Consider the following 14,804-nt stretch of genomic DNA (forward strand, 5'->3'; position numbering starts at 1 on the left):
AGAACCWAATATTTAATGCTTGACCATACAGGATGGCACATGCCAACTTTAGCCCAAGTTGAGAACTCCCAGCCAAGACCTTTCAGAGTCCAGCTGAAGCCAGAGCTCCTACACAGTGCTGAGGGCCTCAGAGGTTTATTGAGAGACACACAGTTCATGGGGAGGTCAACAACAGTAAAAATCATTCTATTGCAAAGGCAGAAAATACCAGTCAGAATGAGCAAAAGTCAAGCACTTTCATTGTTTAAACAGAAGCAGTACAAGGCTGGCATCTTTTTAAAAAAGTGGGGGGTAGCTCTTGTGGTTCTCTTCCTACAGGTTTCACTTCCTTAGGGTGTGTGGTTATTTCRGGTTAGCCCAGCAACTGCCAGAAGAGAAAGCATTTAATTTTCTTGGTTTTTATATTGAAGAACAGGCAAGACAACCATGTACTGGAACAAGAGGAGGGATTACAAAAGCCTGCCCTGAACAGAGAGACTGCGTGGAGATATTCCTACAGTGCAAAGGTTCACAGTAATTCTCCTGTGAAGCCACATTGAACTCTCTGAACAGCTAATATGTGGTGCTTGGGACATGGTTAACCAGACAATGATGTGGAAACTGTTTTTGTGGTGATCCAAGGTGAAGCATGTGTGCSTCTGCCACATGCTTTGCTCTGTGCAGGAATACACATCTCTTTATGGGAATTGAGTGCCTGCAGGTTGTTTGCTTTGTCTGSTTTTGTATCACAGCTGTGGGCCCGGCACTGTTCTCTCTGAAGTCGATTTGGTAGGACTAGRATCTGCTCTGTCATCTTGAGTATCGCCCACCTGTTTTCAAAACCACAGATTTCTCTAAAGAAATGCCTGCAGGTGCTGTAGAGCAAGGCTGCARCAAACAGGCACATGCCTTTCTGTTTGGAGAGATGGGGCTTGGTTGTTTGCATCCTTTATATATGACWGTGCTTCAGAGAGAATTAAACTCAGTTTTGTTATGTAGAGGCAAAATAGAGAAAATAAACAATTGGGACATCATTGCATTTGATTGAGTTGTTTTAACATAGAGGTGAGTGGCACCTAAATGATGTAGACAGCTATTTGCAATGTTATCAATTGAAAGAGTATGATTTAGTTATTTAATGATGCATCTTACAGGAAACTATTAAGTATCTTTCACCTTTGTGCCACCTCACCATGTTTATTTGTGCTAGCCCAAGCTGATTCAGCTGTGACACTCTCCAAGCACTGCTTTTTGGCTGATACTTGCCACAGTGGTCTTGCCTGTGGGCAAGATTGATTTTTCTGCGAGGTTAAACAGCACCTGCATTGTTACCATGTAAATTCCTGGCCTCCTGAGCCACAGATGTCACTCTGGCAAAAAAACAGCTTAAATTTTATAATACGTAGTGTGAGCGTGACAACCTCCGACCTTCCTWAACTAATACAAAGGAAGAGTCTCCCCTGCCCCGGGCCGTGGCTTGACCCGGAGAAATCACTCACCACCTCCCCTGGCCCTGCCGATCCCCTCTGTCTCAGAAAGCCCGGAGGCCACTACCTTCCAGCAAAACCCCGTCCTGGATGAGGCATCCTACATCCCTGCGCTCTCAGTTGCTTCACCWTCAGTGTGTGTATCTTAACCCCGCAGCCTCAAGGCATTTGCAGRCATCCAGGCTCTCCCACTCAGTTCCTTGCTCCGGTTTTGCCGGATGCCTGCTGCCGACTGCTGCGGCCCCCGCCAGCTCTCCCCGTGCCCTGCTCTCTGGGCGTTCGGACAGTGCATGGCATGGGGAGGGAAGGAGGGACTGTGTTAGCAGCACAGATCTCCCCATCTCCCTCCCGTATTTGATACTGCTGGAGGCTCCTTCAAGRGTGCCGTCCCGCCAGATCATAATTAAAAGGCCCAAGGAGTCCCAGGCACCAGCTGTGTACTCCCTTCCTCCTGTTTTTCCTCTCTGTACTGGTCCCCCTCCCTGCCCGAGCTGCAGGCTCGGTTGCCGGGGGCTCCACTGAGGTTTCCCAGGGCACAGCGGGGACGCTGGTCCACCCTGTGCGCTGCTGGCGGCTGACAGCCTGGCAGTCTCCCTCTTCCTCCTTCGGCTGGCCGGGACGGAGGCTTTATAAAAAAAAAAAAAAAAAAAAAAAAAAAAAAAAAAAAAAAAAAAGGAAAAAAAACCTTCTGGGGTCACTGGGAGGGGAAAAAAAATCTTCGTCATGTCTGCGGTGTCTACGACAACGTCCCGAGAAGGAAGAGGAAGATCCCGCCCCGCGGGGACCGCAGGGCTCGGCACAGGGGGTGTGCGCTGGCTGCGGAGCCGGGGGGGTCCCCCCGCCTTGGACGGGAGGGGCTCTGCCTTCCTGCGGAGCCGAGGAAGAAGGGGCCGAGTCACTCCGCTCCCCGCCCCGGAGCGGGTGGGAGCTGTCCTGCTCGGGGCCGGGGTTCGGCGGGGCAGAGTGGCCGGTCCGTCCCCGCGGTCTGTGAGGCACTAGCGAGCCTCCCTCCAGCGCCGGGAGGTGACAGCCCCGGCGGGCAGGGCCGGACAGGGCTGGGGGGGTGTGCGGCGGGTGGCACCCCCCTTCTCTCKTCTTCCTCCTCCTCCTCTTCTTCCTCCTCCTCCTCTTAAGTTGGCCACGGCGGCGCGGGGCGGTGCGCTTCGCCCTGCGCCGGCGGCGGGGGATGTGCGGGCGGCGGCGGGATGGCTTCGGCCGTGTTTGAGGGCACCTCGCTGGTGAACATGTACGTGCGGGGCTGCTGGGTGAACGGCATCCGGCGGCTCATCATCAGCCGGCGGGGCGACGAGGAGGAGTTCTACGAGATCCGCACCGAGTGGTCGGACCGCAACATCCTCTACCTGCACCGCAGCTACTCCGACCTCGGCCGCCTCTTCAAGCGGCTCCTCGACTCTTTCCCCGAGGACCGGCCCGAGCTGTCCCGCTCCCCGTTGCTCCAAGGTTTGAACAGCCTCCGTGGGCCTGGCTCTCGCTGCTGGGCGGGCGGGCGGGTTTCGGTCGCCTCCACTTCCCCGGGGTGGCGGTGACCGGGGAGGACGGGCGGGCGAGCGGTCCCTCTCGGCGGAGGGAAGAGGGGCGAGGAGCTGGAGCCGCTGAGAACCGGACGGGGCGGGGGTGGGGGCAGAAAAACTGCGGGGGCGTTTTGCGGTCGGAAACTCCTCCCGGGATGTTGATTTGTGTTTATTTTTTTCTTTTCTTTTTATTTTTTTTCTCTTTTTTTCGCCTGTTTTTCTGGGGTTTTTTGGGGGGTTGTTGGGGTTTTTTTTGACTGTAGGGTTGGAGCCAGGGCTCCCGCAGAAAGGAGTACCTCAGTATTACTGCTGCTGTTTCCAGCTGCGCGGGTCGGGGCTGGGCTGGGCTGCGGGAGCAGAAGGGTCCTCGTTAGCGCTGCCCCTCTCCGGTGCCTCCGGGCTCCCCGAGGAGAGGCGGGGGGGTGGTTGGCAGGAAAAGGGGTGTAGCTGAAAAATCTCCGCGTATGTTGTTTGCCACAAGGAGAGGGCAAAAAAAAAAAGAGCTGCGGCGCTTGCCAGGGGACGGAACAACTCTGGGAGCTGGCATAATTCCTCGCATAACTTCTGTAAAACGGGAATTGCACCAGCAGTTAGAGATGTCTGTTCTGAACTGGATTAACCAAAGTCCAGAGATGTAGCCCATGCTCAGGCCTTGCTGTKCAGAAGCGGCATGTACCCAAGCTGTCTTAGTGCTGGGTTTTGATTTGTTTAATGTTTGGAGTACCTGTTCTACTCTGACATATTTCAGATGTGTAGWGTGGTGAGGAGCATCCAGTCATCTGAAAATGTATATGTACCTAGCACTTTCAGTGTCCCCACTTGTTTCAGTTACCACATAAATAATTTGATTGAAGAGAAACGGGGAAAAGCCGATTTTCTGCGCATGTTTTTCTCTGTGAAAGGTTGGGGAAGTCCCCAGCTCTCACTTCGCTTCTCACCTTGTTGTGCAAGTGTGACCCGCTTGCAGAGGGTCTGCGTTTTGTCATTCTCGGGGCTAAGGCTTCCCTTTCCCTATCGGTGTAAACCCACCGGACTTCATTCCTGGGCCCTCCCTGTGCGACAGCGGGCTCCTTTCTCTGCGGGTGGGGATTGTCTCTGCCGGGCTGTCTCCCCAAGGATGTTTTCTGGCGAGTGTTTAAAGTGAGACAGGTCGTTTTCCATTGTCCTGCCAGATCCTTAGTCTCTGGTGGTGGGCTAGGTTTGGGGTTTTTATGTGCCCCACATGAAAACGCTCGTACCTTTCCCTCTCCCCAGCTTCYTTGGGTGGCGGGAGCCGCAGCCCGCACCCCAGCGTGTGTTCCCCGGAGCTGGGCTTTCCCGTTCCCGCTGCCGGGAGGCGGYGGCTCGGTCCCGCCGGCCCCGGGAGCTCCGCAGCCACTCGCAGGCCCCGAGTGCCCTCTGCAGACGGCGGGGATGGGCGCAGGGCAGCCGGAGTGGCAGCAGCCCCTCAGCACTCTCGCTCCGRGTGCGGGCTGGGAGATGCTTGCAGKRCTGGGAATGGCTGCAGGCTGGGAATGGGGGAATCCTCCAGCTCTTGCTGCGGGTGCCAGACCCCCTTCTCAGCCCTGGTGCTGCCCGGCATACAGCGCCTCAAGCATTTCGGTTGCTGACCGAGGATCTGAAGTGCTGCAAAAGCTTGTTACCCGTGGCGTGTGTCCTGCCCAAAGAACTGCGGGTGTGATTTTCAGTAGTGCTGAGTGGCWGTAAATTCTAAGTAGCATGGCCTTCAAGTGTACGTGGCACCTGCGCCTCAGGTTTTGAGCATGCTGCGTAGGTTTGGAACGAGCCTGCCTGTGGCTTTCGGGGCACAGCACCTGCCGGAGTCTCTGTGACTAAAAATTGACATCCCAGGGTGGCAGTAGTCCTTCTTGTTGACTTTATGGGGCTCTGAAGAGTAGCTTGGCAGCTGTGCTAGGGTGTGTGCTGTGTCTGGCTGCAAACGGACTCGATCCTTGGCCTCCTGCCCCTCCCAGGGCTCCCTCTGCTTTGGTTACGCACWGGTTACTCACTGCTTATCCTAAAGCCCTTCTCATTCCTCGAGTGAGCATGGTTTCTCTCCTGTCTCAAGGCCTGCCACAGCTTTTGCAAAGTATTAAACTCTTTTCACATCTCTCTAAGGCATTATTTGCACGGTTTGAGCCAGATGGGATTATATTCCCTTGCACGGGCTTTACTTGACAGTCCCAGGTAGATACACCATCAGTGCATGAACAACTGGGAAAGATTAACCATCCTCAGCCTGTGTTGCTCAATCCCTGCCTAAGACTTAGAGCCAGCAACCTTGACTTACCTTTATCTCAGGAACCGGCGCACTGACTTTGGTGGAATTGGGAATGAGCAAAGCATCAGTCCGGGATTTGAAAAATCGAAACCTAATATAAGCAGATTTTGATCTGTTCAGCTTGTTGAGGGGGTGGGGGTTAACTCTGCAACAGAGACAGAATAAAAATCAGGAGTAGTTTCTAAGCAATTACAGCGTGCGTCACAATTTCAGCAATACTCAGTTTAAAATTATGCTGCTCCTGCTCTAAAGAAAATTACWTTGCAGAGTGTGCTTCTCTGCCGAGAGAGCACTTCATCACACCAACATTTTAAATTGGCTGGCCACAGCCTCTGATAACTTGACAAAGTTGAAAGAAAAATCCCATTTAACTAAGTGACGCTGATGCAAAGCTTTGTGTGTAAGAAGAGATTGCATGGGACATGGCCAATCTTTATAAAATTCATGGGGTGAGCAGGGTTTCTTAATGTCCTGTTTAAAAGCAGATGTGCTGCTTGTTACTGTGAAGCTCAATAAACTTAACAGAAACACCTGACAAAAGCACATTATTCTGTGTGCTAGCATTTGGTCATATACATTTTTAGATATTTTTATATATAAGTATATATACAGACATATATGCATATGTATGTGAGTTCATATATGTGTRTTTATCTCAGGCTTTCTGAAAGAAGGTAACTATTAGCTGTGCCTTTTATCTGGAGGAAGTGATAGAGCATTACAAACCAAATTTGCATTGCATTGAAGGACTCCAAAGTCCCTACAGATTTGCCTAAGGAGCATTAAAAGGACTGGCATTATCCTACAGCTCAGTCAAGCTGCAGTGTGTTACATTTAAGGGATATGGTTGAGAGTGGAAGCTTGAGCTATTTGATGTTATTAACTTTTTAAACCAAGGTTTGGGTTATTTTAAAAACGTCAGCAATTTTAGCAAGAGTTAGTTGTTACCTTTATTGCTGCCCTCAGCAGACAGCCCATGCTAAGCAGGAGTGTGCTCCTTCTCTTGCTCAGCACAAGGAAACCATCCTCTCCATTCCTTTCCTGACCCCTCATCCTGCCGGACTGACTTCCACAATGCTCTCCCCTTCCTCATTTGTTGGAGCTGCTGAGTGCTTTGAKATTGCAGGGGAGAGGATGGGAGGTGTAGCTGCCTGCAGCAGTTGTTCATCTTATCCTTCCTTTGATATGAGAGGAGGGGATATCCCCACAGTCTGATCCTGTCTTTGATGACGAGTAAGAACATGGGCAAAGTGCACTCTCTGCATCTGGAGTGTACCATGATGCTGAAGGCCAAGGATGTTCAGAAACACAGGCATCTCCCTAGGAAGCTGGTAAACAAGGTTAGRTATGTGCATACCTGCAGAATGACTAAGTATGATTCACTGTGATGTTACCAGCAGCTTGACAGTATTTTGTCTTTGAAATGTGCCGGTCCCTTGCTCAAGGCAAATGTACAAAAGAGGATCACAGGAAAACACGGCTCCTTCACTCCTGCAGTGAATACAGCCTAATGTTACTAAACTGTCTGTTTCTCTATGCAAAGTCTTCTTTTGRATTTAAATCAGTTTTTATGAGAAAGGCAGAGCCATGGACTTAGAAGTGAGATTAAGAAATAGTTGCAATAGACCAAACAGGCACCAAAAGTGAGGTATAAATCTGGAAAATTGCTCTTTTTTTTTTCTCACTCCCCCTCCCTTCGCAATTTTCTCTGAATGCTACTTGGATGAGGAGGTCTCATCTGAGATTTATCCTAGAACTTGATCCAGCTTTAATGCAGTCAGCAGTCACACACCTCCCTCACCTCTGACTTCAGTGTGGGCAGAATCAAACCCTTAAAGAAGCATTTCAAAGCCTTTTAGCAGCCTTTCTAAGCTGGGGTTTGTTTTGCCCTTGGAGCAACAGGATGTTTTCTGACAATCCTCCTCTGCRCTTGTTTTTGCCTTTTTTATCAAAAAAGGCTCAGATGCTCTTCAAATGTCACTGTTAGTATTGCACCTATGTGTAGTGCCTGGTCCTGCTCTCATATCCTGAGCTGCAAAATTGGAAACTCTGACAGATTATTTTTGTTACTAGATGGGCCCCTCTTCCCAAAGTTCTCATTTTCCTCCTTTCCACGCCTCCTCTGACTCATTCTGCTTTATCATGGCCTTTTTTCTCCTTGCTCTCCTTTCTGTTATTTCCTCTCTGCTTCTCCAAGTTTTGTCTAAGCTGCTTTCTGTTCCCTTTCTTTGCCTGCAGGTTTCCCTCACCAGTATGCAGCCTCCCATGGTTATTTTATGGCTTTCCAGAGCTTCTCTGTTCCCTTCTACCTTGCCAGTGGTTCAACCTCTGTCCACTTGTAGTTTTCCAGCAGTGGTGGATTCCCTATAGAAACTTTGCTCCTTTAGTTTGACCATAACTGAGGTGGAGGCAGTCACTTCACCTGCAGGAGACCTGAGCAGTCCCTCACAGAGGAGCAGTGCTGAGCTCCAGCTCTGAGCCCTGTGCTGCCTCTGGGGTGGCTACCTGCTGCAGAAAGGAGGGGACAGCTGTTTGCCAYGTCCCAGTGGCTGTCCATGGGAAGGTCCTCCAGGGCTGCCATCGGAAGGATGTGCACAAGGCAGAAGGYTGTTCCCGAAGAGCTAGCTCAGGAACTTTGTTTGCTTGCAAATGTCGCGTTCATAACTGAGTTTTCTATGTGCTGCATTATCGCCTTGTTGTTGTTTACAAGACCATCTGGGAGTGTGATTTATGAGAAGAGGGAGCTCTGCAGGAGCAGCATAGTGGTTTCCACAGACAGCAGCTGTTTCTCGGTGCTGTGACAATACAGATAAATACACTGCGCCCATTGTGCTCTTTTCATTGTTGACATTGTCGGCAGTTCATTAGTGGAGCTTGCTCAGAGATTCTGTCTGGCAGACAAAGGATGCAGYCCTTGGTTATCAGGCTCTAGCAGAACTCTGTAACCAAAATTAAGTTTGTGGCTTCTGGGTTTGTTTTTTTATCAGCTGAATTTCATGGTTCATTTGTGATGATGGAGATAAATGAAGCTGGCTGTGTTGTTATAAAGCTAGGCACAAGTTGCCTTTTTGTGGTGATCCAAGGCAATGTGTCAAGGAAGTTTTCAGTGGAAAGGAATGGAAATGAGGTGTGTTTTTCATGACAGTTCTCASCTGATAAGAAACCAGCACTGAAAATGGTTGTAGGAGCTTGCATTTTTCGTCAGGTTTTGACTTCTTTGTTCACTCTTATCTTGTGCACCTTTGACATCTTCTTTCTTGTGGCTCATCAGGCATCAACACAGGAAGCTCTGTGGGGAAAGCCTGTCTGTTGAATTCTGCCACCGAAACCTGCGTCTCCCTTCCAGAGATCCTGGGAGATCCCTTGAATAATAATGCAATGTGTGTAAAACCCATCACCTTGAGGGTCTGGGTTTCTCAGCTTTTAACTTGCATACGGGTATTGATCTGTGTCAGGGTCACTTTTGTTCTTGGGGATTTCAGTCAGACAGTTGTTTGGACAGGACTTTTCCCTATACTGCATCTGCTTCATATGAACTACAAAAGAAGAAAGGTGTGGGCAGGGTTTTGAAAGCTCTCTCTCTGCATCAAACAGATTAATCTCAGTATCTTCAGTATGTTTGTCACTACCTAGTAAAACTTCTGAAAATAAGGAGTGACCTACAWGCATTTTGTRTASTGACACCTCTTTAAAAAAATYTGTTCMTCAACKTCAAGTTTAAGAAGGGCAGGACAAYGTGATAAATGTCAAAAATCCACCTCTCTACACTTACCCCTCTTTTCAGCTTCACTGTATCCTTTTAGCTGCTCCTTCAGTAATGCCACTTAGAAGGATCTTGTCAGTGATAATGCATCAATAGTAAACCCTTTGTAAAAACTGTAGGGACTTCCTGTCTTATGGGAGGGGGAAAGTGTGCCTGCCCCAAGACAGGGGTGTTGTAGAATTAGGCAAGAGGCATCAAAGAGCAATTGCTAGAGCTGCCAGACTTCMGTCAGACCAGTGCTGTGGCTAACTCTAGGATCTGTCCCTGGTGATGAGAACCAGATGCTTCAGAAGACAGCATAAATAACAGGCAGAGAAAAGAGAAGTGACAGTCCTGGTTTCTTGAAGATCTGATGTCCCTGATTGCCTGTAATTATCACCCCTCTCTGGATCTTATCAAGTCTTTGGACTTCAGGGATTCCTGTGGTGTTATTTCTGCAGTTATTGAAGAAMAGTTGTGTGAAACAAGTTTTCCCAGCTGCTGGGGTTTTTTTTTCATTCCTTGCCTTTACATACCCCTGAGTATTCCTTTGTCCTTCTAGCTACCTTTTATCCTACTCTCCTTCATCAGAGAAGAGACAGATGTTAGTGGGAGCTGTTTTGGCCATTTTAGAATCCAGTCTGAAGTGGTTAATGCCATAATTCCCAGGTGACAAAGTTGAGGAAACACATGTTTGTGGTGAGGAGGGATGYTACCTGAGAAGTGCTAGGAGGTGTGAGGTATGGTGCCCGTGAAGGACTGGAAAATGCAGAAATAGTATTGAGAACCTAATTCAGCAGAGGCAGGGAAAAAGAAGCAGTGAAAAGCAGTAAAATAGCAGAAATGGGGCTGAGTTGTCACCTTTCAGCTCTGGCCCATGTGCCAGCTGAGTAGCTTCAGTTTCAGCATGTTTCTGTGGAATATCTCTCTGTGGGTCTGTACAGAAGTTAACTGGATGTGGTCCCTAGCAGCCTGATCGGACTTTGGACCTGGCCCTTCTTTGGATGAATCAAATTATACTCTTTTATTTAATATTAATCTGTCATTTTGTATACCTCCTCTCATGACTAGGACCTTCCTTCTATTGCTCCATCTACATGCTGGATTTTGTGTGTGCACAAGGGTTGGAACATATCTGAGGGAAAGGAGGAATGAGGGAAAAGGATAAAAAAGTTTGAGCACTGCAGTGTTAATGAATACCGTAACTGGGTGGAAGGGGTACATCTCCCGATCAAGACACAGTCTGATCAGAAGAGAAAGTCAAGTAGCAGTCTCCCATGAAAGACAACTCATTTGTCTTCCCTAAAGATTTGAAATCCCTAAGTGCTGCTTGGGAACTTGTGCAAAGGGAGAAAGACAGACTCATAGTTTGAATCCATAAGCCTCAAAACTTTCATGCACTGTAGATTAGCAGGACACAATAGGATTTCTCTCTGGATTTGTTACTCCTTTTGTCCCTTTGATACCTACTCTGCAGTCTTCCTAAAGGGGATGGAGAGRGAAATAGATGAGAGGGGCTCAATGCAACTTTAATCTTCATGTACTTATAAAACACACAGCGTTTAGGACTACTGGCATTCCATCTTGTACATATCTTCATAAAGTACACCTCAGCTTCTGCCCTCGCTCAGCTTCCTACATACATAGAACTGACTTTGAGAAAATAGGGTGTCTCTTGGACACTCTTTGTTCCTGTCCTGACCACAAACATGAAATGTAGTCCTTCAGATTGGAGAGACAGGGTTTGCCCRCAGTTTGAGATTGTGTATACAGAGTGATTTGTACATAGCAACACATCTCYATAAAAACAGACTTCTGTGTGTCTTTGAGATGACATAGGAGGCAAACGTGACTCGGGCATGAACTTACTCTTCCTTGGAAGGCACTAGAGGATTTTTGAGGCAATGCTCAGTCTGGCCACTGACTGTGAGGAACTGCTGTTATTTCGTTATGAGCCGTGAAGCACATTCTGCCTTCCTGTGGCAGAAGCGTGGGGTGCATTATCTGCGGTTTTCAGAATGTCATTAGCTGCAGATTTGGTGGCTCACATGGCAGCGATAGGACAGCCCTACCAAGGCTTGTGTTTACATCAGGASTTGGCTCTCAGTTCGTTCTCCTCTGCTGCTGGGCTCGTTTCCTGCCTGTGTGCAGCTCGGGGCCCCTCTCCCACGCTGTGAGCCAGCGTGCCAGGTACACAGCTGCTGTCCTGCTGTCCTGCTGTCCCAGCCTCCTGCAGCTGCTCCGGCACCAGGGAGCCAGGGCAGGAAGAGCTCTGCAGCCTCTGCTGCTGCTCGGGCTCTGCTTTTCYAGACACAGGTTGCTCTGTGCGAAGTTGCTACCTACGCTTGGTCCCAAACTGAAAGCAAATCCTTTCCACTCTTAGAGATTCTGCCTGGGGCTCTTGGTCTGGAAAGGGGCAGAGCAAATGTCAAAGGGATTGAATGAGGTCACTGAGTGTGTGGGCTGTGCACACAGCAGAACCCTGCTGCAGGAATCTCCCAGATGGCACAGGTGAGTGCCACACTGGGTTAGGCAGAGTAATCCCGCCTGTCACCGAGCTTGTGGCCTCCCCTGTGTGCAGGGTAAAGGAATCTTAGAGGTTTGTGGTATTTGGCAACAGGGTTTGTGGTAAAAAAAAGGAGCCAGCAGGACTCCAGTTTACCTCATACTCTATAAATGTAAGCGTTTATAGCATTTAAATYACTTGAAATAATAGCTAATTGTCCAAGCGCAGTATGGGTAACAAGGCAGAGAGCGAAGTTTTCCTGGGAGGAGTTTGTGCATGTTTTCCATTAGCAGTCAGACAAGGACCAGAGCCGAGAAAAAGGCATGAGARCAGCCTTTCACCATGACCTCACTAACAATTTTCCCAGCTCTGAGCTCAGCTTTGTTGCATGACTGAACAAGTGAAGAAAGCACAACTGGCTCCAGGATACTGGTTCCTTTACTGCTATCTTATTTTTGTTTTATAGCAAGCAGAGTAGAGGGTCCTGGATAGTAAAAGCCCCAGATGGAAATATAGGCTAGACATGTATTTATGGCCCATGGGCACACTCAATAGCCTTGGGACACGTTGTAGCTGCTGCATGGATGCTTCATATGTGGCCAGGGGGTCCCACGCACTCCAGACGCACCCACCTTTGGTGCATTTGTGTCAGGGTTGATGAACAGTGGGAGCGCTGGGCTCTGTCTGCAGAGTCAGCTGGCCTGTCTGTGTGTCTGTGWGTCTGTTTGTTCAGGCGTTTCCAGCGTCTGGAGATCCTACATCAGTCTCTGGTGTGTTTTCCGCCCTTTCTTTCTGCCTCGACAAATCTTCCAAACAGGAGAAAGAAGACAGGCAGGGGTGAACCCCCCCCCCACAAGTGAGGAATAGACCTGGAAACTTGGGTGCAGTTCTGCGACTCTTCTTTGCACAAATTCTGCTTCCTCCCAAATTTGGTATTGTGCCTGGGTGAGAAAGGGGCTTGGATGGGGCATCCCAGCCTGCAGTCTCTTGCTTCTTCTGCAGAGTCTGGGGTTCCTGAGGTGAACTCTTTGACAGGAGTGGTTTGAGGTATTCCCTGCTGCTCACCTAATTGTGCTGGCAAAGCAGAAGAAGCTCTGTGGTGTGGGGTGGGAGAGGAAATGAGGTGCAGGGGTGGGTGAGAGCACCTTAAGCCAGTGTTGACACCACAGACGTCACCTTGCGAACACACAGTGTTCCTCACATAGGTGCTGTGGTTGATGACAGCAGCCAGTTAGAGAATGCTGAAAGGGATGGAAAGGAGGGACCAGGACTTCCACAACTCCTGGGTGCTGGGGCAGGCAGTGCCTCACTCTGGTTAACGTGGCTGTGGGGCTGGGAGCAGCTCCTCGGGTTGTGGGATTGTGGTCTATGACTAACTGAAAACCACAAGAACATCTGTTAACTTTTAGAAACAGAGACTTGTAGAATTAAGATAAATGAGGGCCTTACAAACTTCATGGCATTTGCAGAAGAAATTAYGGGTTCAAATWTATGTGTATATATAGCCTGTCGAGYGGTTTCTGTGTGTTTGGGCTGTAGATGTATGAAAAGGAAGGCTTCAGCCTGGCCAAACTGAGCTCCCCGTATGGGGAATTCATTTAAGGTCAGCARCTTTACGCCCCAAAGCTGTGCATCTGCAATCATTAAACACATGCATAGGAAGCTGTCCAGGCAGATGTATCACCCTCCTTCCTCCGCTGTCTGTTTTTTGGTTTTGCTATTACTGAAAGCTTCAGTACGAAACAGTTTTTATGGTGTCAGATGTTACAAGTCTTCTGTGCCAGTTTCCAAATTYGAGTGCGGGTTTGTATGGCTGGTGTCTTTCCAAGAGGTGGAAGGAGATATTATACCAGTGCTGGAAATTCCTGGGGAATGCAAGAAGCTGTAAAACCTCCCACGGGGTGATGTGTGACAGTGCAACAGGCTGACAGCCCTGTCTGACTTCTTGGTGAAGCATAAAAAGGCTGTGTGGAGCTGCAGATGCTTTCCCTGATTACTAATGAGAGAAATCCTGACCGCTTGGCTGGTTTTCCTCATGGGATGAATGCTCAGGGTTGTTGCCGAGGTGGTTTGGGTTTTTCTTTTCCTTTTTCTCCCCCTCCTGGCCTGAATATCTTCATTTGTTTGAAAGTATCCCTCTTCCTGGTAAAATACTAAYTCCAGCAGCGAATGCTTATCTGGGGAAGGTTCTGAGATGGAGGGCAGATTWGAGAGGGAGCAGCTGAATGCTGAATCCCGGGTGGATTGGCAATGAGGTGTTTGTCTGCAAGGTGGGAGCCACAGCTGGGCTGTCTCTGCTCTGGCTCTATCAGTATTTATGCAGASTGGATCAAGACCAGCAGGAGAAATGAAGGCACCCTATGGCAGCTGGCACCAGGGTGGCTGGCTCTCTTTCCTCTGATGTGGGCTACAGCAGGGCCAGCAGTGTGTTTCAGTGGGTGTCTGAGCTGTGGGGCCATGGTCAGATTGTTTTTTTCTTTTAGGGAATATGAAAGCACTTTTGTTGAAAAATTTGAATTTCATTCAGGTGTGGGATGGGAACATATTTGTGGAGTGGTGAAGGAGATCCACCCAGGCCTGCACACACACTGCAGTTAGGACTATGAAAGGTGCTGGTCTGAAGTACAGGTCTGTAGTGTCTAGCACAGCCCAGCTAATATGCAGTTTGTGGACCCATGCAGAGGAGTTTATTCACATTTACAGCTTTTCTGAAAATTTCCAAGCAAAGTTACCTGACTGTAGTGTACAMCAGCCAAAGCAAGACACACACCACCTTCCTTATATGCTGCTAGGCATTGCTCTGCTGTCAGGAGAGGAGAAGAGTTGTGCCAGAGTGAGTCGACAGCCATGCTGAAAAAACCGCTGAAAAAACAGGCAAAATGAAGGACTGTTGAACAAGAGAAAGGCTTTTTCAAACAGGCGACTTTCGTGGGACAACTGACAAGTAAACCTGGTTGCTTTGGAGACAATCTCTGTTTTATTTAGAGCTGTAACTGGAGGAGAGCTGACAGCTTCCAAGTCACACTTTTGTCTGGAAAGTTTGGATGGGATCATATCTCGTTGGTAGCAAACAACAAGGACTGGTGCAGACTGAAACTGTGTGTGAACGTTGTTCCCACAGTCTGCATGTTTGCTGGTTCTGTGTTTGTCTTTCGAATAGGGAGGTGGAGATGTACTTACTTAAACACAATTCTAGTATGTTGAAGTGCTTTGCAGAGTTTTTATTTTGATGGTTTTGATTCATTGTGTCTTTTCCTGTTCCAGCTTTTTGTTGTTT

At 48.9% G+C, this 14,804-nt stretch overlaps 1 protein-coding gene across 1 annotated transcript in view; it reads left to right on the forward strand.

The window, feature by feature from the left end:
• The first annotated feature begins 2,274 nt into the window (after positions 1–2,274).
• The window catches only part of PXDC1 (PX domain containing 1), a 24,363-nt gene continuing 11,833 nt past the window's right edge, over positions 2,275–14,804 (forward strand). Inside the window, exon 1 of the mRNA XM_057369148.1 lies at positions 2,275–2,927. Coding sequence (XP_057225131.1) covers positions 2,672–2,927 — 256 coding nt within the window. The 5' untranslated portion in view covers positions 2,275–2,671. The remainder of the gene's footprint in view (positions 2,928–14,804) is intronic.

This window comes from Malurus melanocephalus, unplaced genomic scaffold, assembly GCF_030028575.1.
Source record: "Malurus melanocephalus ecotype Western Australia unplaced genomic scaffold, MMel_1.1 scaffold_103, whole genome shotgun sequence".
NCBI lineage: Eukaryota > Metazoa > Chordata > Aves > Passeriformes > Maluridae > Malurus > Malurus melanocephalus.